The sequence below is a fragment of the Myodes glareolus genome, chromosome 2, assembly GCF_982192425.1.
Source record: "Myodes glareolus chromosome 2, mMyoGla1.1, whole genome shotgun sequence".
Lineage (NCBI taxonomy): Eukaryota > Metazoa > Chordata > Mammalia > Rodentia > Cricetidae > Myodes > Myodes glareolus.
The window spans coordinates 64,392,881-64,417,557 of record NC_142027.1 but is presented as its reverse complement, the minus strand read 5'-3'; the positions used below and the strand labels follow the sequence as shown (position 1 = coordinate 64,417,557).

The 24,677-nt window shown below is 38.2% G+C and overlaps 2 protein-coding genes across 5 annotated transcripts in view; one reads left to right on the top strand and one right to left on the bottom strand.

The window, feature by feature from the left end:
* LOC146895640 (uncharacterized) overlaps positions 1-76 on the bottom strand; it is a 39,148-nt gene extending 39,072 nt beyond the window's left edge. The window contains exon 1 of the mRNA XM_087897819.1: positions 58-76. Within this exon, the coding sequence (XP_087753945.1) occupies positions 58-76 (19 nt within the window). The remainder of the gene's footprint in view (positions 1-57) is intronic.
* Positions 1-24,677, top strand: part of Kpna1 (karyopherin subunit alpha 1) — a 63,685-nt gene that overhangs the window by 1,195 nt on the left and 37,813 nt on the right. Inside the window, exons 2-4 of one of the 4 annotated variants that reach the window (XM_085685515.2) lie at positions 15,881-15,961; positions 16,394-16,527; positions 22,683-22,790. In XM_085685515.2, the coding sequence (XP_085541641.1) occupies positions 16,399-16,527; positions 22,683-22,790 (237 nt within the window). In that variant the 5' untranslated portion in view covers positions 15,881-15,961; positions 16,394-16,398. Of the gene's footprint in view, positions 1-15,865; positions 16,005-16,393; positions 16,528-22,682; positions 22,791-24,677 lie in introns of those variants that run through there. The other 3 variants (XM_048454178.3, XM_048454177.3, XM_085685514.2) reach the window with 3 other exon arrangements.

The window sequence follows — 24,677 nt, the reverse complement described above, 5'->3', positions numbered from 1 at the left end:
CACCTGCCTCTTGCCTCTGACTTGAAATTCTGGAAGTAAAGACTTGTGCTGTCATACCTGACTTCCACTCTCCCATTTTAAAGTCCAAAAGGTCCAAATTTTGAGAGAAAATTGAGAATGGTTTAACTCTACAGTTTTGCTGAAATAATTTATTCTTGGTAGGTTACTGTTTTATGTGGCACCCAATGTTAAGAGGGAGGCCTGAGAGGAAGTAAAGAAATAAAAGCGGATTTACAGTAACTTTGAAGTAGATGTTAACTTTTCCTAGTATGAATGGAAGCACGGAAGAGCGCAGTATTAGTTTTCAGGATAACTTGTTTCTTAAAAATATTTTAGTTTTTCTGCGTGTGTCTTGCCTGCATGTATGTAAGTGCATCATGATGGTGCTTGGTACTTGCAGAGGCCAGAAGAGGGCGTTAGAGCCTCTGAAACTGGATTTGCAGACGCTTTGAGCTGCCTGTGTGTGCTGGGTACCAGCAAGTGCTCTTAACTGCTGACCCATCTCTGTGGTCTAGAAGTCACTGTAAGACAACCTACTTCTTGAAATCTTAGATATAGTGAAACAGATTACTTATTGATAAAGAGTAAGAGCTAGTAGCTTGTGCCTATAATACTAGCACTTGAGAGGTGGAGACAGGAAGATCTTGAATTTGAAGCCAGCCTGGACTTGACCCTGTCACAAATTAAGAAAGCAGAACCTAGAACAGGAATGTAGCATGCCAGAGGCCTGGAGTTGATCCACAACCTTAGCAAAAGCCTGGGGAAAAAAAAAATCAACTTGGAAAACCCCTAGTAAAGTAATGAGAATGGTGATATTATACCTGAAATCAAATACCTGAGTTACGCTTTTCTTTCTTTTGAGACGGTCTCTCGATGTGGACTCGGCTATATAGTAGGCTGTAGAGAAGACTCTGTGCAGAGTAGGCTGGCTTCAAAGTCACAGAGATCCGCCTGCCTCAAAAGTGCTGGGAGTAAAAGTTTGTCCCACATGCCAGGCCATTATACACCTTTCATTTTATTTTTGTAGTGCCAGGGATCCATTTCCTGGACTTACACACAGTAGGTTAGTGCTCTGCCACAGGATTAGGTCCCCAGTCCTTGCATTATGGTTTTTTGTTTGTTTGATTTTTGTTTTGTTTTGTTTTTTGGTGACTTTCATGGGATGTTCTATCTTGGCTTTTATCTAAAATTGACATATACCAAAGGGAACCACAGACAAAACAAAAGGAAAAAAAAATTGTTTGTGGTAGCTTTTTAAATTTTTTATTTTCTACGTGTGTAGGATATAGGTATATATTTTTTCTATTATTTCCTTTTTTAAAATTATTTTTTAAATAATTGTCTTTGTTAGGCTAATGTTTTGTAAACATTCTTGTTTCTATGTTAACTGATAGGCTCAATAGGTTCAATTTTTGTAATTTTCAGTCTCAGTTATGTCAAATTGTTTTATATCAGTCATTTCCTGCGCTATAATTTTGCTATTGTTTCTGGTGTTTTCAATATTTTACCATTTACCTTTACCCATATAGGGAGAGTAGGAGTATATCTTGTCATTTCTAGGGTTAGCACCAGTACTTAGGAGATGGAGATGGGATTATAGGTGTTCATATAGATTATCCTCAGGACAGAGTATGAAGCTTACCTGGCCTACATGAACCAAAACCAAAGACAAGACTTTTGGTTGGCTAGATGACTGACTTGCTGATAAAGGATAATCCCTTATTACTCTTGTTTTCTTATCTTTGTACTTTGTTGGGATTGTGAATTTAGGTGTAACTAATAATCTAAATGTTGGATATGACAATTTATTTAGCTGAATTGAGCTGATTTCTCTCTTCCCTTGGTGTGCAGATGGGACTTTTGTTAGAAAGATTGTGAAGTAATGCATTGAAAATGTGGGACTGAGACCTGATGAATTGTAGTTTTTGGGTTTTTATTTGTTTGTTTGTTTGTTTTAAGACTTTAGCAACACTGCAAAGTAGACCTAAATGAAAAAAAAAAATGATTCTGTCCCAATACTGTAGACTAATTGGGATAATTCTTGAGAGCTGGCAGTAATCCAGAATGTAGATAATGGAGATAATCCTCTTCATATAACAAGAATAATGCTGCCCTTCATATACAAAGATAAGTCTGCATGCTCATCATGAATGGTTTTCCAGCATGAACAAGGATACGTGCTGAGTTGTCCATGTGTCCATTCTCTTACGCTTTGTAACCAACAAGCCAGCTTGGGGTCAGAATGAGGGCTTCTAACTGAGAAATAGACTCACAGAAAGTAGTAAAATTTATTATGGGTCAGCCCTGTCTACATCAGATGTCTTTCAATAATTATCCTTGCAAAACCACTTGAAGAGGAGGTTGCCTTACTGCCTGATTGGGTAACGTGCCCCACTTTACAGTGGTGGGGCCAAGATTGAAGACATAAGATTGTTTGTAATATATTTATACCAGACATTAAACCTTGGCTTTATCAGCAGTTCAGTCTTTATTTACATTAGAACAAACTAGAGGCTGAATTTATCTACAGTTAAGATAGTCTCTTAAGTTTTTTGTTTTATGACCATTAAAATTCCTCAGTTTTAAAATAGGATAGTGGAAAAGAACTGCCACCCCTCTTCCAATTTCTATACTTTAGATTGGTAAATACCTTAGCTTATTGCCTCTTCACTCCTCCATTTGTTTTTTTAATTCTGTGGTTTAAATTTATCTCTATTGGTCTCACTGTGTAGTTCTAGCTGTCTGGAATTTGCTGTGTAGACCAGGCCAATCACAAATTCACAGACCTTAAACTAAAATCGACACACCTGGTTTTGCTACCCAGAGTGTTGGGATCAAGAATGTGTATCACCTAGCTTCCTTCCTTCTCTCTTTGTTGACAAGGTTTCTGTGTGTAGTTTTGACTGCCACTGAAATCACTCTTGTACATCAGGCTAGCCTTGAATTTCACAGAGATTTGCTTGCTTCTGCCTCCCTGAGTGATGGAATGAAAGGTGTGCCCATTTTTACTATAGTTTTCCTCAGAGTAAAATATTCCTTGGTATTTACATTATCAGCTCCACCTAAATTTACACTACCCCTCCCTTTTCTAAATATACTTACCTTATCATCTGTTAATATGACTGTAAGTATAGCTGAACCATATTGAATATTACGATATAATTTCCTGTCAACCAGTTGATGTTTATGTAGAAATTAATACATTCTTTTGGAGTAGAGTGGCCTCATTTCTTGAGCTCTTTCCTGAAGTCATTACCTTCTTTATTTTCTTTGTTTGTGTCCTTTTGAGATAGTATCACTATTCAGCCAGGCTGGCCTGGAACTGAAGATTTTTCTGCCTCTCATTTCCAAGTGTTAGGACTAGAAATGTTTGCCAAAAAATCCTGGCCCCTTTGTTCTTTTTTTTTTTAAGTTTATTTATTTTTCTTTTTATATACATTGGTGTTTGCCTGCATGTATGTCTGTGTGAGGGTGTCAGATCTTGGAGTTACAAACAGTTGTTAGCTGCCATGTGGGTACTGGGAATTGAGCCTGGGTCCTCTGGAAGAGCAGTCAGTGCTCTTAATTGCTGAACCATCTCTCCAGCCCAGTTCTTTTTAATACAGTCTGAATTGGTAGTCTTCATCTATGTTCATTTATATTCTTATCTTGGGATGTCTCGTTACATCATCCTTAAATTTTTCTTTGCTCTTCTTTATTGAATCATCTTTTTTCCCTGTTTTATTTATTTTCTTTGGAATATATCCTCTTGATAACTTCCTGACACCTGCATGGTACTTTTTTTTTAATTTTACCTTCTCATTGACAATAATCTTGCCAGGTATGAGATTCAAGATTGAACATTATTTGGGGGACTGGAAAGATGGCTCAGCGGTTAAGAGCACTGGCTGAGGTCCTGAGTTCAATTCCCAGCAACCACATGGTGTCTCACAACTATCTTTAATGAGATCTGATGCCCTTTTCTGGCCTGCAGGCATACAGGTAGACAGAACACTGTATACATAATAAGTAAACCTCAAAAAAAATTTTCACTCAAAGTAGAAGCAGAATCTCCAGTGCTTCCTTTCAATATTGCTGTTCACATTTCAAGCCATTTTTAAAATATTGTGTGGGTGTGGTATATATACCTGTGCTTACGGGTGTGCATCTACATGTGTGCACGTGAGTGTGGGTGCCAAAGGAATCAGGTATCTTTCTCAATCAATCTCAATTTTTTAAAAAATTTATTTTTATTATTTCTAATTGTGTGTGTTTGTGAATATGTGCACTTGAGTGCAGGTGGTGGTGGCCTGAGGCTTTGCATTCCCTATCGCTAGAGTCACAGGTAGTTGTGAGATGCCTTTCATGGATGCTAAGAACTGAACTTGTGCTCTCTACTAGAGCATGTTCTTAACTGCCCCCCCCAATATTATTATTTGAAAACAGAGTCTCACTGAATCAGGAGCTCAAGATTTATCCCAACAGTGGGACAGAATTACACTACCCCAACTCTGGATTTACAGATTTTTGTGCTACATCTGGTCCTTTACCTAGTGCTGAGGATCCAAATTCAAGTTTTCATTCTTGAAAATTTTTTGCAATCTGAGATGGGATCTCATGTATATTAGGCTGGTCTAGGGGATGGATGACCTTGAACTAACTTTCTTTTTTTCTTTATTATGTGTACAGTGTTTCCTTGCAAGTATGCCTGCAGACCAGAAGAGGGCACTAGACCTCATTACAGATGATTGTGAGCCACCATGTGGTTGCTTTGGAATTGAACTCAGAACTTTTGGAAGAGCAGCCAGTGCTCTTAACCTCTGAGCCATCTATCCAGCCCTGAACTTTCTTTCTTAAGTGACAAGCATTATTTTTTTTCAATTTTATGTGTATGGGTGTTTTGTCTACATGCATGTCTGTGCACTACATTAATGCCTGGTCCCTCTAGAGGCTAGAAGAGGGGGGTCACATCACCTGGAATTGGGTACCAAATCTCATTTTAGATGGTTGTGAGCCACCATGTGGTTGCTGGGAATTGAATTCATGACTTGGAAGAACAGTCAGTATTACTAATTCCTGTGCTTCTCTCCAGCATCTGATTTTTTTTTTCATTAATGTGGCACTGGGGATGGACCCCCAGCATGGTAGACAAGCACTCTACCAACCGAGTTACATTTCCATTCCCCTCACCCCAGCTTTTTTTTTTTTTTTTTTATTTTAAGAGCATTCCAGGGCTGGAGAGATGCTTCAGTGGTTAAGAATACTGACTCTTTTTTCAAAGGTCCTGAGTTCAACTCCTAGGACCTATAGGATCCAATACCCTCTTCTGGTGTGCAAACGTACATGCAGACAAAACACCCATATACATAAATAAATCTTTTTTTTTTAAAGTTGCATTCTATAGATCCTTAAAAACTGGGAATTTATCTTTCAGGTTTGAAAATTTTATTATTATTTCCTGTCCCTTAGGAAAAAAGAATTTTAAAGTTGATAGCATCAGTTTTGACATACCAGATCATACAGGATACTTTAAATTATTTGTCTTAAATTTCTGAACTTGGACTGGAGAGATGGCTCAGAGTTAAGAACACTGACCGCTCTACCAGAGGTCCTATATTCAATTCCGAGCAACCACATGGTGGCTCACAACCATTTGTTATGAGATGTGGTGCCCTCTTCTGACATACAGCCAGAACACTGTATTCATAATAAATAAATCTTTTTTTTAAAAGAAAATAATTAAAAATATTCTTAGCTCTACTTCCATTCTTTCCTGTAGCATTGTAGAACCCCAGTCCTCTGCGACTCAACTGTGAATGTTTACAGTTGTAATTACACATGATTTATTGTGAGATGAAATGTCTGTCAAGGTGTATGTGTGCTGTTTATTTTGTGCATACCAGAGCTTAAATTTTCTCCACTAGAGACCATTTTTGTTCAAGAAATTTTTCTGCAGCCAGAGTATGTGGGTGTAATACAAATAAGAATGCAGATTAAGCATTTACTGATAATAAATAAAAAAGAAACTAATTTAAAGTAATTCTTTGATATAAATGAACTTTTACCATTTATTAAAGACTAAAACAAATTTGTATGAGTCAGTTGGGTGTTTATTTTTCTATTATTGCATCTGTTTTCTCATTATTACATCTTGATTGAATATTTGATGTTGCAAGATATATAACATCTTCAGCACATTTCAGAGTTGATCGATTCTTTGATTTTATACTTAACAGTCAGTGCTGAGATGACTGCTTCATGTAAATACCTAGTACAGAATGGTAGCAGTATGTTGAAGGCTATTTCAGAATGGTTGGAAATTCTGTCCTGATCTTACCAAGCAAAAATTCAAGTAGAAAGATTAAGAAAAAAAAAAAAAAACCCCACAAAAGCAACAATAAAAAAAACCCTTAGAGCCAGGTGGAGTTAGCACACAACTTTAATCCCAGCACTTGGGAGGCAGAAGCAGGCAGATCTCTGTGAGTTTGAGGCCAGCCCGATCTTCAGAGTTGAGTTTTAGGATAGGCTTCAACACTACATCTCGAAAAGAAAAAAAAAATCAAACCTTCTAATGGAATGCCTACTACCTGCTGAGGATGAACTGTAGGAAAATATTAAAAGCCTTTGCTTTCTAAAATTAGCCATTATGTTTTCTGTAAAAGCAGATTTTTGTATGTTATTAAAAACTCTGCAGTTGGGATTACAGAGATGACAAAGATGTCACTTGCTTTTTCCTCTAGTTAGGTTTAATAGTGCTGTCATGAAACACCATGACTAAAAGCAACTCAGGGAGGAAGGGGTTTATTTGACTTACATTTCCGTGTTACAGTTAATCAAAGAAGGACAGGAACCCCAGGCAGAAACTGATGTAGAGACCTTGGAGCGGTGCTGCTTACTGACTTGTTCTTCATGGCTTTCTCAGCCTGCTTTCCTATAGAACCTGGGACCATCAGTCCAGGGATGGCACCGCCCACAATGGCCTGGGCTCTCCCTTCAAATATTAATTAAGATACCCTAAGGCATTTCCTACAGCTCCATTTTATGGCAGCATTTTCTCAGTTGAGTCTTTTTCTCCCTGATGATTCTAGCTTGTGTATAGTTGACATAAGACTGGCCAGCAGACTGCTGCAGAAGATCTGGTTTTGGTTCCCAGTATCCACATGGTGGTTCACAACCATCTATATAGTTTCAATTCCAGGAGAATCCAGTGTCCTCTTCTTACCCCCACAGACACTGTATACATGTGGATGTCCATCTATACAAACACACATACATGCAGCTAATACACTTATAATAAAAGTTTTTAAAACCCACTGTAATTATAGCACACAATAGTTTGAAAAGTAGGCTGATATCTTTTGGGCAGCATTTGATGGTGTTGTGTAACTTGATGGTATAACCTGTATGAAGTGCCTGCATGTGTCATAATCAGACTTCAGTTATGTGATGCGGCACAGATTAGCTCTGCCAGAAACCTCATATTCATTATGCATTTTGATTTAAGTTCTGGTTACTGTGTAAACTTTGCAGCCTGCCCATTTAGTGTTGGGGTGTGTGTGTGTGTTTTAATTTTATTATGTGCGGTGTGGGAGGGCGGGCACTCCTGGACCATGAGCAACATGGAGTCAGTTCTTCCACTATGGGTTCTGGAGGCGGAACTCTGACTATTAGGGTTGCTCTGCAAGTATGTTCACCTACTCTGCGATCACTGTGGCCCTCGTACCTAGTCCCTACGGTTCTTCAAAAGTTTTGTTTTACACCCTGTCCTGTTAATTTAGAGCAGTGGTCCTCAACCTTTCTAATGCTGCAACCCTTTAATGTAGTTGATGTTGTGGTGACCCCGATCATAAAATTATTTTCATTACTACTACATAACTATAATTTTGCTACTGTTATGTTTCATAGTGTAAATATCTGTGTTTTCTTATGGTCTTTGGCAACCTCTGTGAAAGGATTGTTGATTCCCCCCCCCACACACACACACACAAAGGTGTTACAACCCACAGTTTGAGAACTACTGATTTAGAGACTCACTCTACAAACTTATAACAGAACCTGGGTTATGAACTCACTCTGTAGGTCAGGCCAGCCTAAGACTCCTAAGTAAATCCTGCCTTGGCCTCCCATGGGCTGGGATTCTGGGAGTGAATCATCGCCACAAATGTCTGCACTTTTTTTTTTTTTTATTTTTACTGTTGGGAACCTTGCATGCACTCATGCTGTGGAATTCCAAAATTGGTATATTATTCTATGACCTGTGTAAGATGTTTTCTGGGTTGTAGTTCCAGGGATGTTATTTTTTGTTTGTTTCTGGTTTTCCAGACAGGGTTTCTCTCTGTAGCCTTGGCTGCCCCAGAACTTGCTCTGTAGACCAGACTAGCCTCGAACTCATAGAACTCTGCCTACCTCTGCGTCTCAGTTACTGGACTAAAGGTATGTGCCACCACTACCCAGCTGTAACGCTTTCTTCTTCTTCCTCCACTTTTTTTGTAGTGGAGGGATGTTGATACAGGATTTCTCTGTGAAACAGTCCTGGCAGTCCTGGAACTTACTCTGTGTAGATCAGACTGACCTTGAACTCACAGAGATCTTCCTGCCTTTGCTTCTGAGTGCTGGAATTAAGGCGTGTGCCACCACTTATATAGTTTCAGTTTTTTATGGTAAAATCACATCGTATTTTCTTGATAAGATGATACATCATTTCTTCTGTCATAAAGAGTACTTGCTTGCTGGGTGGTAATTCCAGCACTTGGGAGGCAGAGCAGGCAGACCTCTGAGTTCAAGGCCAGCTTGGTCTACAAAGTGAGTTCTAGGAAATATAGAGAAACTCTGTCTTGAAAATCTAAAAGGGGATAGGGAGTGCTTGCATTTGGAGGCTCTTCTTCCAGAGCACAGGGATTCAATTCCCGTCATCCATATGATGGCTTACAACTGTCTATAACTCCAGCCCTAGGGGATCCAATGCCCTCTTAAGGTCTCTCTGAGCACTAAGCAGGCACACAATGCACAGACATGCATACAGATAAAACACCAATATACATTAAAAAGAACAGTCTGAGTTTAAGAGCATGGTTTAAAGCTCTTGCAGGTGAGTAGTTATGATATGGGTAAGGAGCTGGGACAGAGATAGTAACTGACAGAATCAGATAAAATGAACTTTGGATGGTGTGTGTGTGTGTGTGTGTGTATACGTGTGTGCGTGCACACGCATGCATGTGTGTGCTGCAGAGATCTTAATGTGGCTGTTTTAGTTAGGATTTTTATTACTGGAAAGAGAGACACCATGACTCCAGCAACTCTTATAAAGAAAACATTTAAAAGGGGTGGCTTGCTTACAGTTTCAGAGGTTCAGTTTATTATCATCATGATGGGAAGCATGGTGGTGTCCAGGCAGAGGAGCTGGAGTAGCAGAGCATCCTCATCTTGCAACAGGAAGTCTCAGTTGAAACACTTGGTGGTATCCTGAGCATAGGAAACCTTAAAGCCCACCCCCACAGTACTTCTTCCAACAAGACCATACCTAATCCAAAAAGCCACGCTTCCTAATAGGAACTAGGAAAATAGCACAGTTGGTAAAATGCTTTCTGCATAAGCATGTGGACCTGATACTTGACCCCAAAAACCCAAGGAAAAAGCCTTTGTATGGTGTGTGTGTGTGTGTGTGTGTGTGTGTGTGTGTGTGTGTGTGTGTGTATACATCCCAGTTCTGAGGAGGCAGAGATTGGAGGATCTCTGAGGCTTGCTGGCCAGCCAGTCTATTCTAATTGGTCATCTCTGGGTTTAGTGTAAGCAATAAGGTGGAGAGTGAAAGGAGAAGACATACTCAACCTCTTGTCTCCACTCTGATATACATGCATGTGTGCTCAAAATGTGTGGGTGCGTACCTGTGTGCACACGGAAGTAATGAAGAGAAAGAAAAGAAGTTGTTGGCATTTCTTAGTTGTCTTTTCTCTGTTTTGAAGAATAACTTTTAATAGATGAGACTGCCATTCCTCAGCAACCACTTTTTGGCTCCTTTTTTTAATCTTAAAAATTTATTTTACTTTTAGTTGTGTATGTGTATGCCCACACGTATTCACATAAGCATGACGAATGTGTCAGGTCTCCTGGAACTAGAACTCCAGGTTCTGTTCTATTGGACATGGATGATGGGAACCTGACTCTGGTCCTCTCTTAACCACTAAGCCATCTTTCCAGCCCCTCTTTTGATTTCTGCCTGTTTTGTGGAATTTTCTTTTTTAACTTCATCTGCTAAAATCTTTTCTGCTTTACAATTTAGCTGAAATACTTTTTTTTTTTTCTTGCTTGTCTTTCGGTATTGAAGATTCTTGGATGTCTTCTTTTTTAATATTTTTTTATTTTTTTCCTTATTTATTTATTTAAAGAATTTCCACTTCCTCCCCTCCTCCCAATACCCTCCCGCTCCCCCCACTCCCTCTCCTCCTCCCTCACCATTCCCAAGAGCAGTCAGGGTTTCCTGCCCTGTGGGAAATCCAAGTTCCTCCCCCCTCCCTCCAGGTCCAGGAAGGTGAGCACTTGGATGTCTTCATGGTATTGGAGATTAGACTCAGGGTATTAGAACTGTGCCCAAGCCCATTTACCATCTACTTTTTAGAGGAGCTTTGGAGATCTCTGATCACTTGGGGTTGTTTATAGCGCTCTCTTCATTCTTCATGTATCAAATTTGACCTAAATATGGATCAGGGAGTACAAGTATGCTACGAAATGTTATGTTCTCTTTACCTTATGAGGTCTTCATATCTCTATTCTAGAAATAGGGGATCCATCTTCATGTAATTGGTTGTCTTTCGGCACTTTAATAAAAAAATACAACTGAGTTCTTTCTTTTCTTGTTGTTTGAGATGATCTTTCTTTGTAGCTCTGACTATCCTGGAACTTGCTGTAGACCAGCCTATCTGGAACTCATGGAGATCCCCCTGCCTCTGCCTCCTGAATGCTGGGATTAAAAGTGCATGTCATCAGGCTTGGCTTATGTTATTGAATATACACATACTTTTTTTTCTGTGAGACAGGGTTTCTTTGTGTAGTCTTAGCTGTTCTGAAACTCACTCTCTAGATCAGGCTGGCCTCTAACTCAGAGATCCACCTGAGTGCTGGGATTAAAGACCTGAGCCACTGGGTCACCATCACCCAGCTATATTGTACACTCTTTATTACTACTCAGATCCAATAAAGCTACTTTCTATGAACTTCAGGATTTTAAAGGGGTTCTCCTTAGCTAGAGTCAGTTTCTTTAGGGGAAAAAAAATAACAGAGTAGTTAGTTTTTGTGAAAATATTTTTAGATTTTTAGGAAATTAATTGGAAAAATTTTTGTTTTGAGACAATCTCTTATTTAGACCAGATTTCCCTTAGCCTTGAACTTGCTGTGTAGCTGAGGGTGACCTTGAAATATTAATCTCCTTGCTTCCATCTCCCAAGTTTTGGGATTATAGCCTTAAACTACCTTGTCTGACTTCTTTTGAGGTGGGACTTGAGTCTGTCTGTGAAGGCGTAAGTCACAAACAATCTCACACCAGTTTGGAATTATGATTAATAAGATGGTTATTTATTTAAGGGGGAAAAACTTACAGATCACCGTCCCAGACAACAGCCCTCTGCACAATCAGGAAGGGAGCCTAGTCGCCAAAGCGGAGCCAGCGGAGGGCAGTTGCTACTTTTTTAAAGAGAGAGAGACCATGCCCCAATGGGCTGGTATCTCAGTGGCTATTGGCTGAAGGAGCAGAAGGAGCTCCCACAACATGTCTGTGTGCACAAACGTGACTGTAGATGCCTGCAGTGGTGGCCAGTAATGTCAGATACCCTAGAACAGGAATTATAGATGGTTGTGAGCCACCTGATTTGGATTCTGGTAATTAAACTTGAGTCATCTTTCTAGCTCATCTTTTTCTTCTCCCAAAGACAAGGCCTATAGCAAATGAGAAGGGTATGTGTGTGACATAAATGAAGGGATAATTGAATAATTCAATAAGAGTGAAGACACTTCATTACTATACCTTCAGTAGTGAAGAGAACAACTAGGAGTAATGAGGAAACAAACTATACACAAAGTACAGTTGTCTTTTGGGGAAGACTTTCTGTTTCCCTCAGTGGGTATTTGAAAGCAGGTAATATTGAATCTTATATACAAGCATTTTAGTTTGATGATATTTGGTTTGATGGTCAGAATAACTGTTTAAATACTAACAAGTAGGTACTGGATAGAGCATGAGTATACTGGGCAAAGTAATGATTTACTTAGCTGACATGAAGTGGGATGGTGTGAAATTTCAACAGCAGTTAGAATGATGGGCAGTAATTGCTTATTTCTCAAATTTTCTAGATTTAGATTGTGATTGATAATTAGTGTCTGAAACTGGAAAGTAAAACCATGGGAAAAGGGTTACTGTATACTGAAGCAAAGTTGGGAACATTATTAGCTTACAATACAAAAGATTATAAAAATGTGGTCAACTCTTGTATCGCAAGAAAGGCTTAGATGAAACAGGCATATGTCTATCAAAGCTGTCTAAATAAGAACAGACTATGAATAGACATATAAAGTGTGGATCTGTAGAATAAATTGCTCACAGAGAAAAGCTTAGGCCTGCTGACTTCATTCCTGAATTCTACCAGACATCTGAAGACTCAGGACTAATTCTTTACAAAGTATTTCAACACCCAACACATTTTATAAAGCTCATACCAAAGTCTGATACCAAAGCCAGACAGGATATTCACAAGAAAAATACAGACTGATATCATAATTTGAACACAATTCTCAACAGGGTATTGTTCTCTCCAACTTACAGTGGAGCCCAGCAGTCTTTCAAAAGACTTACTTACACATTATAGTGAGATGGGATTTTTCTTAGAGATATGAAGGAATTGGTTTAAAGTCTTAAAACATGTTAATGTAATGTATTAGTAAAATAAAAACAAAAAGTGCATCTCAGTATACAGAAAAAGCATTTCACAAAGTCCAAATTCTTTCAGTAGTAGAAAGCAGTCATCTAAGAATAGAAAGGAGCTTCTCAACATGGTAGAGCACACCCATGGGAAACAGATGACTTAGTGGTTAAGAGCACTCCTGGGCTGGAGAGATAACTGTTAAAGGCTAGGCTCACAGTGAAAATAGAAGAGCGCTTCCTGCTCTTCCAGAGCACCTCAGTTTAGTTTCCAGTTCTCAAAACCACTTGTAACTCCAGCTCCTGGGGTTTCTGACACCGTCTTCTGGCCTTTGTGGGTACCCAAGCACACATAACATATTCATATAGACACAACATACACATAAACTAAAAAATTTTTAAATGATTCTCAAGGGTAATAATGTCATGCTTAATGGTAAATGATAGCTTTCCTTGGATGTCGTTTTCTGTTTACGTTCAGCTTTGTATTGAAAACCTTAACTAGGAAACTAAGGAGTACAAAGGCATCAAGATTAGTAGGTATAACTGAAGTCTGTATAGGGCATGGTCTTGTGTATCTGCTGAACACTGATAAGCTAAACAAGATGGAAGGGTATTTTAGGTCAGTATTTATGAATCATTTGAAACTGGATGTGGTGGTGCACGCCTAGAATCCTAGTCCTTGGGAGGTGGAGTTTGAGACCAGGTTGGGCTACATGAAGCACTGTCTCAAAAACCGCAATAACAATGAGTTGTATTTCTATAGACATAATAAATAACCTAAAGTAAAATTAAAAATTGACTCATCAGAACATAAAAAATACTTAGGAATATGTTTAGCGAAAGAAGTGTAAAATTTATACTCAGAAATGTGCATAAGCATTGTTAGGGGGAGTTGGAGAGATGGTTCAGCAGTGCTAAGTACTTGATGTTCTTGCAGAAGACCTGGGTTTGGTTCCCAGCACTCACATAGTAGCTCACAATTGTCTAAAACTTTAGTTCCAGGACATCCAACACCCTCTTCTGGTCTCCCAAGGGGTACCAGGCACAAATAAGTGCACATACATGTAATTACATATGCACGTGTATGCGCACACACACACTGAAATAAAGGTTAAAAAAAGCAGTTAGACAAATCAAAACTATAAATTAGAATGTTTAGCTTGTTATGATGGCAATACTCCCCAAATTGATCTATAGGTTCTTTACAGTGTTATCAGGATCTGAGCTGTTTGTAGAACTTGACAGACTGATTCTGAAAATTGATGTGAAAGTACAGGAGATCTGTATTGGCTAAGGCAGTCTTTTAAGAGAACTTGTAGAAAGGTTCACACTTCCTTGCTCTAATGCTCACACAAGGCATTGATAATCAAAGAGCAATTGAATATAATCAAAAGTCATAAAACTGAACCTATGTATGACAAACAAGAATGTTTCACAAGTAACAGAAATATATTTCTCATGGTTCAGGATGCTTGTCTTTTCACTTGACAGAAAGGGCAAGCAAACACTGTTTTTTTTTTTATTTGAGATATGGTTTCTCTGTGTATTCCTGACTTGTCCCGAAACTCACTAGGAAGATCAGGCTGGCCTCAACTCGAGATCCACTGCTTCCCAAGTGCTGGGATTAAAGGCATGTCTTTTATAAAGGAATTAATCTAATTTCTGAGGGGTCTGCCATCATGACCAATCATACTGGACCCACTTCACATACTCTCATACTGGGACTTAGGATTTCATATGCAAATTGTGGATAGCCATAACATGCATTCTATAACAAGCTCCAGGATCGTTGAAAGATCATCAGATACCATTTGGAAAACTGTATAGACATGCAGAAGAATGAAGTTCAACTTTTACCACATAGCATATAGAAATATTAACTTGGAATGAACCACTATAAGAGAAAACCTGTATAGAACTCCTAGGAACATAAAGTTAAGAATTTCTAAATATGACATCAAAAGGATGAATGAGAAAAGGTGGGCTGAAGAGATGGCTCAGTGGTTAAGAGCACTGGGAGTTCTTCCATAGTTCAGTTCTCAGCAACCACGTGATAGCTCACAACCATCCCTTATGAGCTCTTGTGCCCTCTTCTGGCTTGCAGGCGTACATGCAGGCAGAACACTATATACATAATAAGTAAATAAATAAATCTTAAAAGAAAAGAAATGTTATTTAGGGCTTATATTAACATTAAGGGTTTTTTTGAAAAAAAAAAGAGTTTTTATTTTGTCTGTATGATTGTTTTGCCTTCATGTATGTATGTGCACTATGTGATTGCCCTTGGAACCAAAAGAGAGTTTCAGATCAACTGAAACTGGAGTTGTAGACAGTTTGAGTCATCATATGAACCCAGGTCCTCTGCAAGAGCAACAGCTTCTCTTAAACACTGAGTAATCTCTCTAGTCTAAAATTAAGGTTTTTATCAATCATCAGAGGATTACAGATCAGAACCATGAGCTACCATTTCATACCTTTTACTTCAGTTAAAGAAATCATATTAGCTGGGATGTAGAAAATTACAGCTAGTGGTAATGGTCATATAAAATGATAACGTCACCTTGGAAGGTGGGCAGTTTTTCAAGTGATTAACCATAGAGTTACTGTGATGCACAATACAACTGCTAACTGTATATGCATGAGAAATAAAAATATGTCTGCACAAAACCTTCTTCATAGATGTTTATGGAAGCATAGTTCATAATAGCTACAAGGTAGAAATAACCCAATTGTCCATAAGCTGATAAGAGATAAATGTAATTGTTGTAGACATATGCAATGGAATATTAATCAGCTGTAGAAAAGAGTAAAATATTGATAGTTTGCTACAGTGAAAATCAATCTTAAAAGTGTTAGGCTAAATGAAGCCTATCAACAAAAGATTACATGTCATATGATTCTGTTTGTATGAAATGTCTAAAATAAGATCAATAGCTAATGAGCTAAGTGAAACAGGGTTTTTTTTTTCTGAGTCAGGGTTTCTCTTTGTAGCCCTGGCTATCCTGGAGAACAGACTGTCCTCAAATTCACGGAGCTCTGTCTGCCTATGTTTCCTGAGTGCTGGACTTAAAGGTGTGCGCACCACTGCCTGACCAAGACAGGTTTCTTTTTTAAGGTGATAAAAATACTCAAATTCAGTCTGGTAATATTTGTACATACCTGTTAATATCATAAAAGTGGTTGAATTGAATATTTTAATAATGCTTTTGGAAATATTATAGAGCTGGTGAGATAAATTGTGGAGTCAGATACCTGCTGCCAAGCTTGGCTGTATATATTCCCTCCTCAAGTCCATCGTGGTAGGAGAGAACTGACTCCTTTAAGTTGTCTTCTGACCCTGTATAGTGTGCTGGCTTCCTTCCCTCCCAATACATAAATGAAATAGCCATTTCTCGTGCCCCCCCCCCGTGTGTGTGTGTGTATATGTGTGTGTGTGTGTTGAAGGCTGAGGTCAGAGAATAATAAAATCTTTAAAATTCATCTCTTCCCTCGCTGTTCTTCTAGAAATCATGACCACGCCAGGAAAGGAGAACTTTCGCCTGAAAAGTTACAAGAACAAATCTCTGAATCCAGATGAGATGCGCAGGAGGAGGGAGGAAGAGGGCCTGCAGTTAAGGAAGCAGAAGAGAGAGGAGCAGGTAAGTCCGTGGAGCTGCCAGTCACCTACTTCTGTTGTACATTTGTGTTACTGAATTCTCAGATGACAAAGCGCTGCCTCTCATAAATTTTATTTGAGAAGTTTGAAAACAAGCAAGAACAAACGGCAGTGAACCTCATAAACTCATATGTTAACTTCAGTGATTGTCATTTATGTACTCTGGTTACTTCATGTTTCTCTCCCTATATAGTTCTAATATCTAGTATTTTAAAGTAAAATTTGAGGGAATATATCTTTTCTCAATTTATTTTATTCAAAAGAACATTTTGGATAATGATTTTGGATTATTATTATTGCTAGGTAGTAGTGGCACTGACCTTTAATCCCAGCACTTGGGAGGCAGAGGCAGGTGGATCTCTGTGAGTTTGATGACAACTGAGGCTGTTAACACAGAGAAACCCTGTCTCAGAAAAAAGCTAAAGGATTATTATTGTTATTATTAGATCACACTGATTTAATGTATATGTATGATGTTTGTGTGACAGATTAGGGATTGGGCATATTTTAGCCTAGAATGCATGTAGACGTCAGAAGACAACCTGCAGGAGTCGACTCTCTTTTTCTGCCTTGTTGGTTCCTGGGTGGTAGTAAGTGCCAATGAGTCATCTCATGGGCTCCCTTAATTTTTTTCTCACTTGGTTACCTTGTGTCACAGTGTCAAAAAGTTGGACATGCCTGAATTGTCCTTGCTTAGTTTACTGATTGTGTGTGTGCACGTGTGTGTGTGTGATTGCTTTTTCATGCTTCAATTCTATTATAAAATTTCCATAACTTTTTTCCTTATTTAGCTTCCTGAAAGCAGAAGCTCAGTGTCCATAGTATATAAATTGACAAATATGACCACACTTCTGACTAAAAGCATTTGTAGTTAGAAGTTTACCATATTTACCATGTAAAAAATCTGAAATTGTGCTAGGGCTTTAATTTTCTGGAATATTGGCTCTTAACTTTCAGCTGGGTGTGGTTTTATGCTTTTAGTTCCACTTTCTTTTTTTGTTTGTTTTATTTTATTTTGTTTTTGTTTTTGTTTTTGTTTTTTGAGCTTATGACCATCTTGGTCTACATGGTGAGTTCCAGGTCAGCCAAATAACCTGTCTCAAAAACAAAAAGTAACAAGGGTGGGCTGGGGGAGAATTGTGGATGGAATATAAAATGAAGTTAAAAAATAACTTAAAAAAACAAACAAAAAATCTTTGTCACTTGGTAAATTCTGTTTTTTATGAGTAACTCATTAGTACTTCATGCCTTGTTTGTGAGATAAGGAAAAGCAGGAATTCATTTGGTACTGTTGATCTTCCCCCAGCTGTTTTCTTATCTATCTATAAGTCCCTGGCTTGTACCAACTAAGCAGCTAGGTCTGAGTAATGTGTGGTAATTGATGCTTCTGAGTGCAAAGTGATAGTTTCGTCTCTTAGTGCCACCCTTTCAGCAGAGTAGAAATTAATAATTGTTATCTAGACAAAGTATATAAACAATCTCTGTGTATAACTCAGACAAGTGAAATAAAAAGGTCTCCTGTACAGAAAGAACCTGCTTTATGTTGACTGAGTTGTGGAAACTTCTTCAGCCAATAGTCCTTAAGATACAGGTTCACTTTGGGTGAAGTCTCATGTACTATAAGTGCAGACAAAAAGCATGCACAGCCCCCCTCCTCTTTTTTTTTTTTTTCCTTTTTTTTGCTGGATTCGGTTCCAGTTTCCAGCGTGTGCAGAGGACTGTGGATTGCTACCCTTATTGTGAGTTTATCCCCAAATAAATAAATCTTTGTTATACTCCATTCCTGGCTATTGTGGAACTACAATTTGGCACCCAGCTATACTGAGCTATAGATTCCTGCTGACTTGATATGATATAGTCATATGATATTGCGTTAAAGTTTATACACAAAGTAATAAGGAATGAAGGCCTGTTTTGCATTTTTAGTGAAGAGAAATATCTTCTGGAATAACGGGTTTGATAATCTGGACTGTCAGAGTTTGTCATCAATTAGCTTGGCCTGTGAGTTCGGGTAACCTGTTGTGTATGAGGTAGTCTATAGATCATGACTGTCTGGGTGGTTATATTTTCTTTTCATATTCCTACTTTGAGATGAGTTACTGACACATGTAGTGGAGGAAGCCAAACAGTTTTCAGATACTTGAAAATAAACTAGAGGTTTTAGGTTTCATTCCTAGGTAAGATGCTTTCCTCTTATGGATGTTAAATTTCTGAGTAATTTCTGTATATTGGTGAGTTTAAACAATGTGCTGCTGTTTCATTGTAGTAGGTGAAGGTCTTACAGCGCTCTTCCCAGTCATTCCTAGCAGCATAGTTGTACTCCTGTGTGTCTTCATTATCCATCACTGATGAGCAGCTGTATTTGCTTTTCTTTTTCTGTGCATTGCTTTTTTTCTTGGAGTTTTCTTTTTTCCTTTCCTTTTTTTTTCTTTTTCTTGATTTGTTTTTAGTTAGAGTGTTTTGCCTGTATGTGTACATATGTGTGTGTATGCATGTATGTATGCACTTGCATGCAGTGTCCGTGAAGGTCAAAAGAGGGTATCAGATCCTGGAACTGTGAGCTGCCATGTGTCAGTTATGAACCTGGATACTCTGGTCTCCTGCAAGAGCAGCAAATGTTCTTAACCAGTGAGCCATTCCTCCAGCCCTTCTTTATAAATACATAATTCTTTTTGAAAAAAATATATGTAATTCCTGCATTTTATGTGTATGTTTTGCGTCCATCTATGTCTGTATACCATGTATATGCCTGGTATCTGTTGTAAAAGGAGCAGCGGGCTGCAGCCCAGCTCCCAGCTAGCTTTACCTGAAATAATTACACAGAAACTGTATTCATTTAACACTACTTGGCCCATTATATCTAGCCTCTTCTTGGCTAATTCTCACCTCTTAATTAACCCATTTCTATTAAATCTGTGTATCACCACATGACTGTGGCTTACTGGGCTGAGTCTATCCTACGTCCATCTCAGAGAGGAGAGCCATGGCATCTACCTAACTCTGCTTTCTTTCTCCCAGCTTTTTGTTTGGTCTACTCCGCCTATCTAAGCTGCTGTCCTATCAAAAGGCCAAGGCAGTTTCTTTATTTGACCAATGAAAGTAACACACAGAAAGAAGACCCTTCTACACCAGGTATCTGTGGAGACCAGAGGAGGGTCACTTAGATTCCCCTGGAGCTAGAGATGGTTGTGAACCACTATGTAGGTGCTTGGAATTGAACTCCTGTTCTCTGGAAGAGCAACCTTACCCAATGCACCATCTCTCCAGCAACCTGCTCCTCCTCCTGTGCCTTTTTTTTTTTTTTAAAACTATTTAGCTTTCTTTAAATTTCTAGCATTTACTGATTCCCTCCTATAGCTAGGTCATTTGTTTGTTTATTTATGAGACAGAGTCTCATGTAGCTTTGTCTGTCCTCCTAGAGCTTTCTATACAGACCCTGCCTCATAAATAATGGAACTAAAGGTATATGTCTCTATGACAAGTTAATTTTTAATTTAATTTATTTTTTTTTTAGTTTAACTTTGTAAACTTTTGAGATAATTTATTGGCTCTAGTTTTTTTTTTTAAAGTTTTTCCCCTCCACAGTTTTTGCCTTCTGGGATCAGTTAATATTGATTATCCTGTGAGTTTGCTTTGTAGCTATTTATTGTACTAAGACTTCTTTACTGGGATTTCTTACCATTTTTCTTATAATGATCCTTTCTCCTTAATCTTTATGTTTTTCTTTTTAAAGATTTATTTATTTATTATTTATACAGTGTTCTGTCTGTATGTATGTCTGCAGGCCAGACTAAAAGAGGGCACCAGATCTCATGGATGGTTGTGAGCAACCATATGGTTGCTGGGTATTGAACTCGGGACCTCTGGAAGAGAAGCCAGTGCTCTTAACTACTGAGCCATCTCTCCAGTCTCCAATCTCATGGTTTTCTTTTTTTTAGATCAGTGGTTCTCAACCTTCCTAATGCTGCAATTCTTCAATACAGTTCCTCATGTTGTGGTTGACACCAACTATAAAATTTTGTTTCTTGCCACTTTATGACTCATTTTACTACTGTTATAAAGCATAATATCAATTTCTGTGTTTTCCGATGATCTTTAGCAATCCCTGTGAAATGGTTACTTGAACTCCAAAGGGTTCTTGATCCCTAGGTTGAGAACCATTCATTGTTCTAGAAGCATTTACTTCCTCTTTTTGCTAAAGTCAGTTCTTTAGTAGATTCCTGAAAGGGGGACATGTAGAAGAAGTTCTGGCTAGATAGCACTGACTGACCTGGTATTCTCTGTATAGGCTAGGCTGTCCTTGAACTTGGGTCAGTCATTCTGCCTCAGTCTCTCAAGCAGTCAGATTTTCTTAGAATGTTGAAACTTTTTTCTTTCATACTGGTTTCCATATGCTACTACCGCTTCTTTGTGTATTTTATTTCCTTTTTGAATAGTTTCCCCAGTTCTGAAATCTATAATGATATGTATTGGTATTTTTTTAATTATTCACTGTGGTAGGCTTAATTAAACAGTTCACATCTTTGAAGTCAGATGACAGACTTCATAGGCTTGTCTTAATTTTTCTTATTTTCAAACTATCCTGATGTTCTTAATTTTCAGTTGTTTCCAGTGGTTTATGAGCTTGCATCCTACCTCTGTCTTCTGTGTGCTGGGATTAAAGGAGTGTGCCACCACACTTAACAAAATAGGGCTTTATTTTTTATGTCATAGGCATAGAAAAGTCTCACTCTGTCACTTTTCTGAGTCTCATCATATAAAAGTTAATGTTATTTTTTAGTTTGCTAAATTTATTTATAAAGAAAATTAGTATGTTAATTTTGTTGTAAATTATAGAGCTATACAGTTCTATATTAGTGAACTGAACCAATTACTAATTTTAAAGTATGGAGAATAACTCTTTTGGGTATTTACTATATCAGTCACCATTCTAAACATTTTTTGAAACAGTCTCACCATGTAGCCCTGGTTGGCCAGGTTAGTCTTAAACTCACAGAGATCTGCATGCTCGTGTTGCCCAGCTCTATTCTAACCATTTTATGAATTACTCTTAATTTCTCCCAACCAAAGTCTGATATTATAGATTATTGCTTTATTATTTTCTGATATATTATTGTTCTGTCATAATTGTGAGCCCAAAATGAAATACTAAAATTTTGACAGAAATTCAGCTCAATAAATAGTCAGTGTCTGTTTATCTGTATATCTGAAACAAAGTAAGTATGAGTGTTTAAAAACACCCAGAGGGGCAACATACACTCATTTAGTGCATCATCTTTAGTTATTTGTCTGAAGTTTACATAGGTATAGTTGAAGCACTTTAGTGACTATGACTTGGGCTGTAAAGAAAGTGATAGTTTTTATTACTGGAGGGAACCTTTGACATCATCTGAACTAGTAATGTTCAAAGTGTGTTCTATAAAGCTTCAAGTTCTAGCTGTGTCTTACTGCTTCAGTCTCCCTGAGTTTCTAAACTTTTGAGCTTGTTATTGTCCAGTATAAAAGCCACTCGTTACAACAAATGGCCAATTAATAGCATTTTTCCCTGAAGAACTGTTAAGACTGTCTGTTGCCTGCTTCTTTCCAACTGTTGAGGGATATGGCTTCAACATGTCCAAAGTTCTGTTTTCCTCCTTATACAATGTTAATTATTGCAAGACTATCTGTTGCCTGCTTTTTACCGACTGTTGAGGGATACATGTCCAAAGTTGTGTTTTTGTCCTTGTACAATGTTATTTATCGTCATCACCATCGTATGTGTATGTCAGTGTCAGGTCTCTCTTAGTTAAGTTTTATGCCTTTGAGATTTGTTTGTTTGTTTGGGGCTTTTCTTTTCAAGGGTTTCTCTGTGTAGCTCTGGCTGTCCCAGAACTCAACTCTATAGACCAGGCTGGCCTCAAATTCACAAAGATCCCTCTGCCTCAACTTCCCGAATGCTGGGATTAAAGGTGTGCACTTCCATTGCTATGCTTGCCCTTGAGGACTGCCATACATATTGTGGTTGTTAGCTGTTTTGTCAGACTGTAGAGAAAGCAGTCTCACCAGGAAACACTAAGGGCAGTACAAAGTTTAAGAAGTAAAAAGGTGTTGAATTCCCCCGTGTTAAACTTGTGTGACTGACGTTCATTTATTTTTCAGTTATTCAAGAGAAGAAATGTTGCTACAGCAGAAGAAGAAACCGAAGAAGAAGTTATGTCAGATGGCGGCTTTCATGAGGCCCAGGTTAATAACATGGAGATGGCCCCAGTAAGTATGATAGTAAAAAGAACTCTTTGGTGTGTGATGAAGATAAGAGATGTTGGTCTTCTTGAGTTTAATAGAATGGTTAAGTTAATTGGATATGGTGATGTTTGTATATAATACCAGTACTAGGGAGTCTGAGGAAGGAGGGTAGTTTGAGGCATTCCTTGACCTCACAGACCCTGTTTCTAAACCAAAGCAAAAAAAAAAAAAAAAAAAAAGTCTGTTAAAAATACCTGTGTTGAAACATCTCATTGTACTTCATAAGTGTATACAACTTGTCAACTACAAATTAAGGGTGGGGCAGGTGAGATGACTCAGTAGGTAAAGCTGCTTTCCTCCAAGCTTGGGTTCAGTCTTTGTGACTTACATGGTGGAGGGTGAGAACTGTCTCCCTCTTGTCCTGATTGCTACAGGTACCTATGGCATATGTACCCTCCCCAAAGTTGTGATAATAAAACCAACATGTTTGTATGATTAATTAAATAATTTTAGGTATATCATACAAAATGTTATTCATTTATGAAAATGTCTCATTGAACACAGTTAGCATATATATTTTAAAGATGTATTTCTTTTTAGGGGGAGTTTGAGACAGGGTTTCTCTATGTAGCCTTGGCTGTCCTGGAACTCACTCTGTAGACCAGGCTGGCTGACCTTGAACTCACAGAGATCTGCCTGCCTCTCTGCCTCTTGAGTGCTGGATTCAAAGGCAGGCACCACTACCAACCAGTTCTATTTTTATTTTATCTATACAAGTGTTTTGCCTGCACGTATGTAAATGTGTACATGCCTGATGTTCATAGAGGCTGAAAGAGAGCACTGAATTCCTTGGATCTAATGCCATGTCAGTCCTGGGAACTGAACCCAGGTCCTCTGCAAGAATAGTAAGTGTTCCTAATGGCTGAACCATCTTTCTAGCCCCCTGTTTTGAACAATTAATATATTCTAATAAAAATCGCATGCATGCATCTTTGTGTGCTGGGTATTTAACTCAGAGCCTATTTCAGGGTAGACAGCAGCATTGCCACTGAGACATATCCCAATCCTGTGTAGTACATTTTAGTTTTAGAACTGCGGTTTTCATGGTGAAAATTGTTTGAGATTTATATTCTGATAATGCTGATAAGGCATGGACTTAAGAGACAGTAGTCAAGGGTTCAAGGTTTTTTAGTATACTAGGCTAGAAATTTAAGGGGTAGTGGTGGCTCACACCTTTAATCCCAGCACTGGGAAAGCAGAGGCAGGTGGATCTCGTGAGTTCAAGGCCAACCTTGTCTACAAAGTGAGTTCCAAGACAGCCGGGGCTACACAGAAAACCCTGTGTCATTCCCCCCTACCCCCCCCCCAAAAAAATAGAAGCCTTAGAGAAGTCACTTCTCATGAGGTGAATAAACTCAGAGGAGAGGAACTTGGGTGTCCATGAGGCAGTTTAGCTTGAGATTGGTCCCCAAGATGAAGTGTGACACATTGACCAGTTACATCCGTCTTAGAAAAGTGAATCAAGAAAACCCCAAAATAAACCACAGACAACACAGGCTTGCTTTTGTACCATTCTGATCGTCCAACTAGGAATCAGTGAAATTTTTGAGATGAAAAGAAAATGGATGCAAAATTGTACATATGTCTCAAACTAAATTTATGACATATTCATAATATGAATACAATGTACTTAGTGTAGGCTACAATTAGAAAAATGTACTATTTTAATAATAGGAGCTCACTGTTAAACTAATTATAAATGGGTAAAGAATACAAGGATATATACAGACATAGGTGAGTTAAAAACCTATTAGATAAAGGATCATAAGAGTAATTATAGCTAAGGAAGTATTTCAGAACATTTATTGTGTTTATATCTGAGTAAGTAGTTAAAATAATTCTCCCATCAGA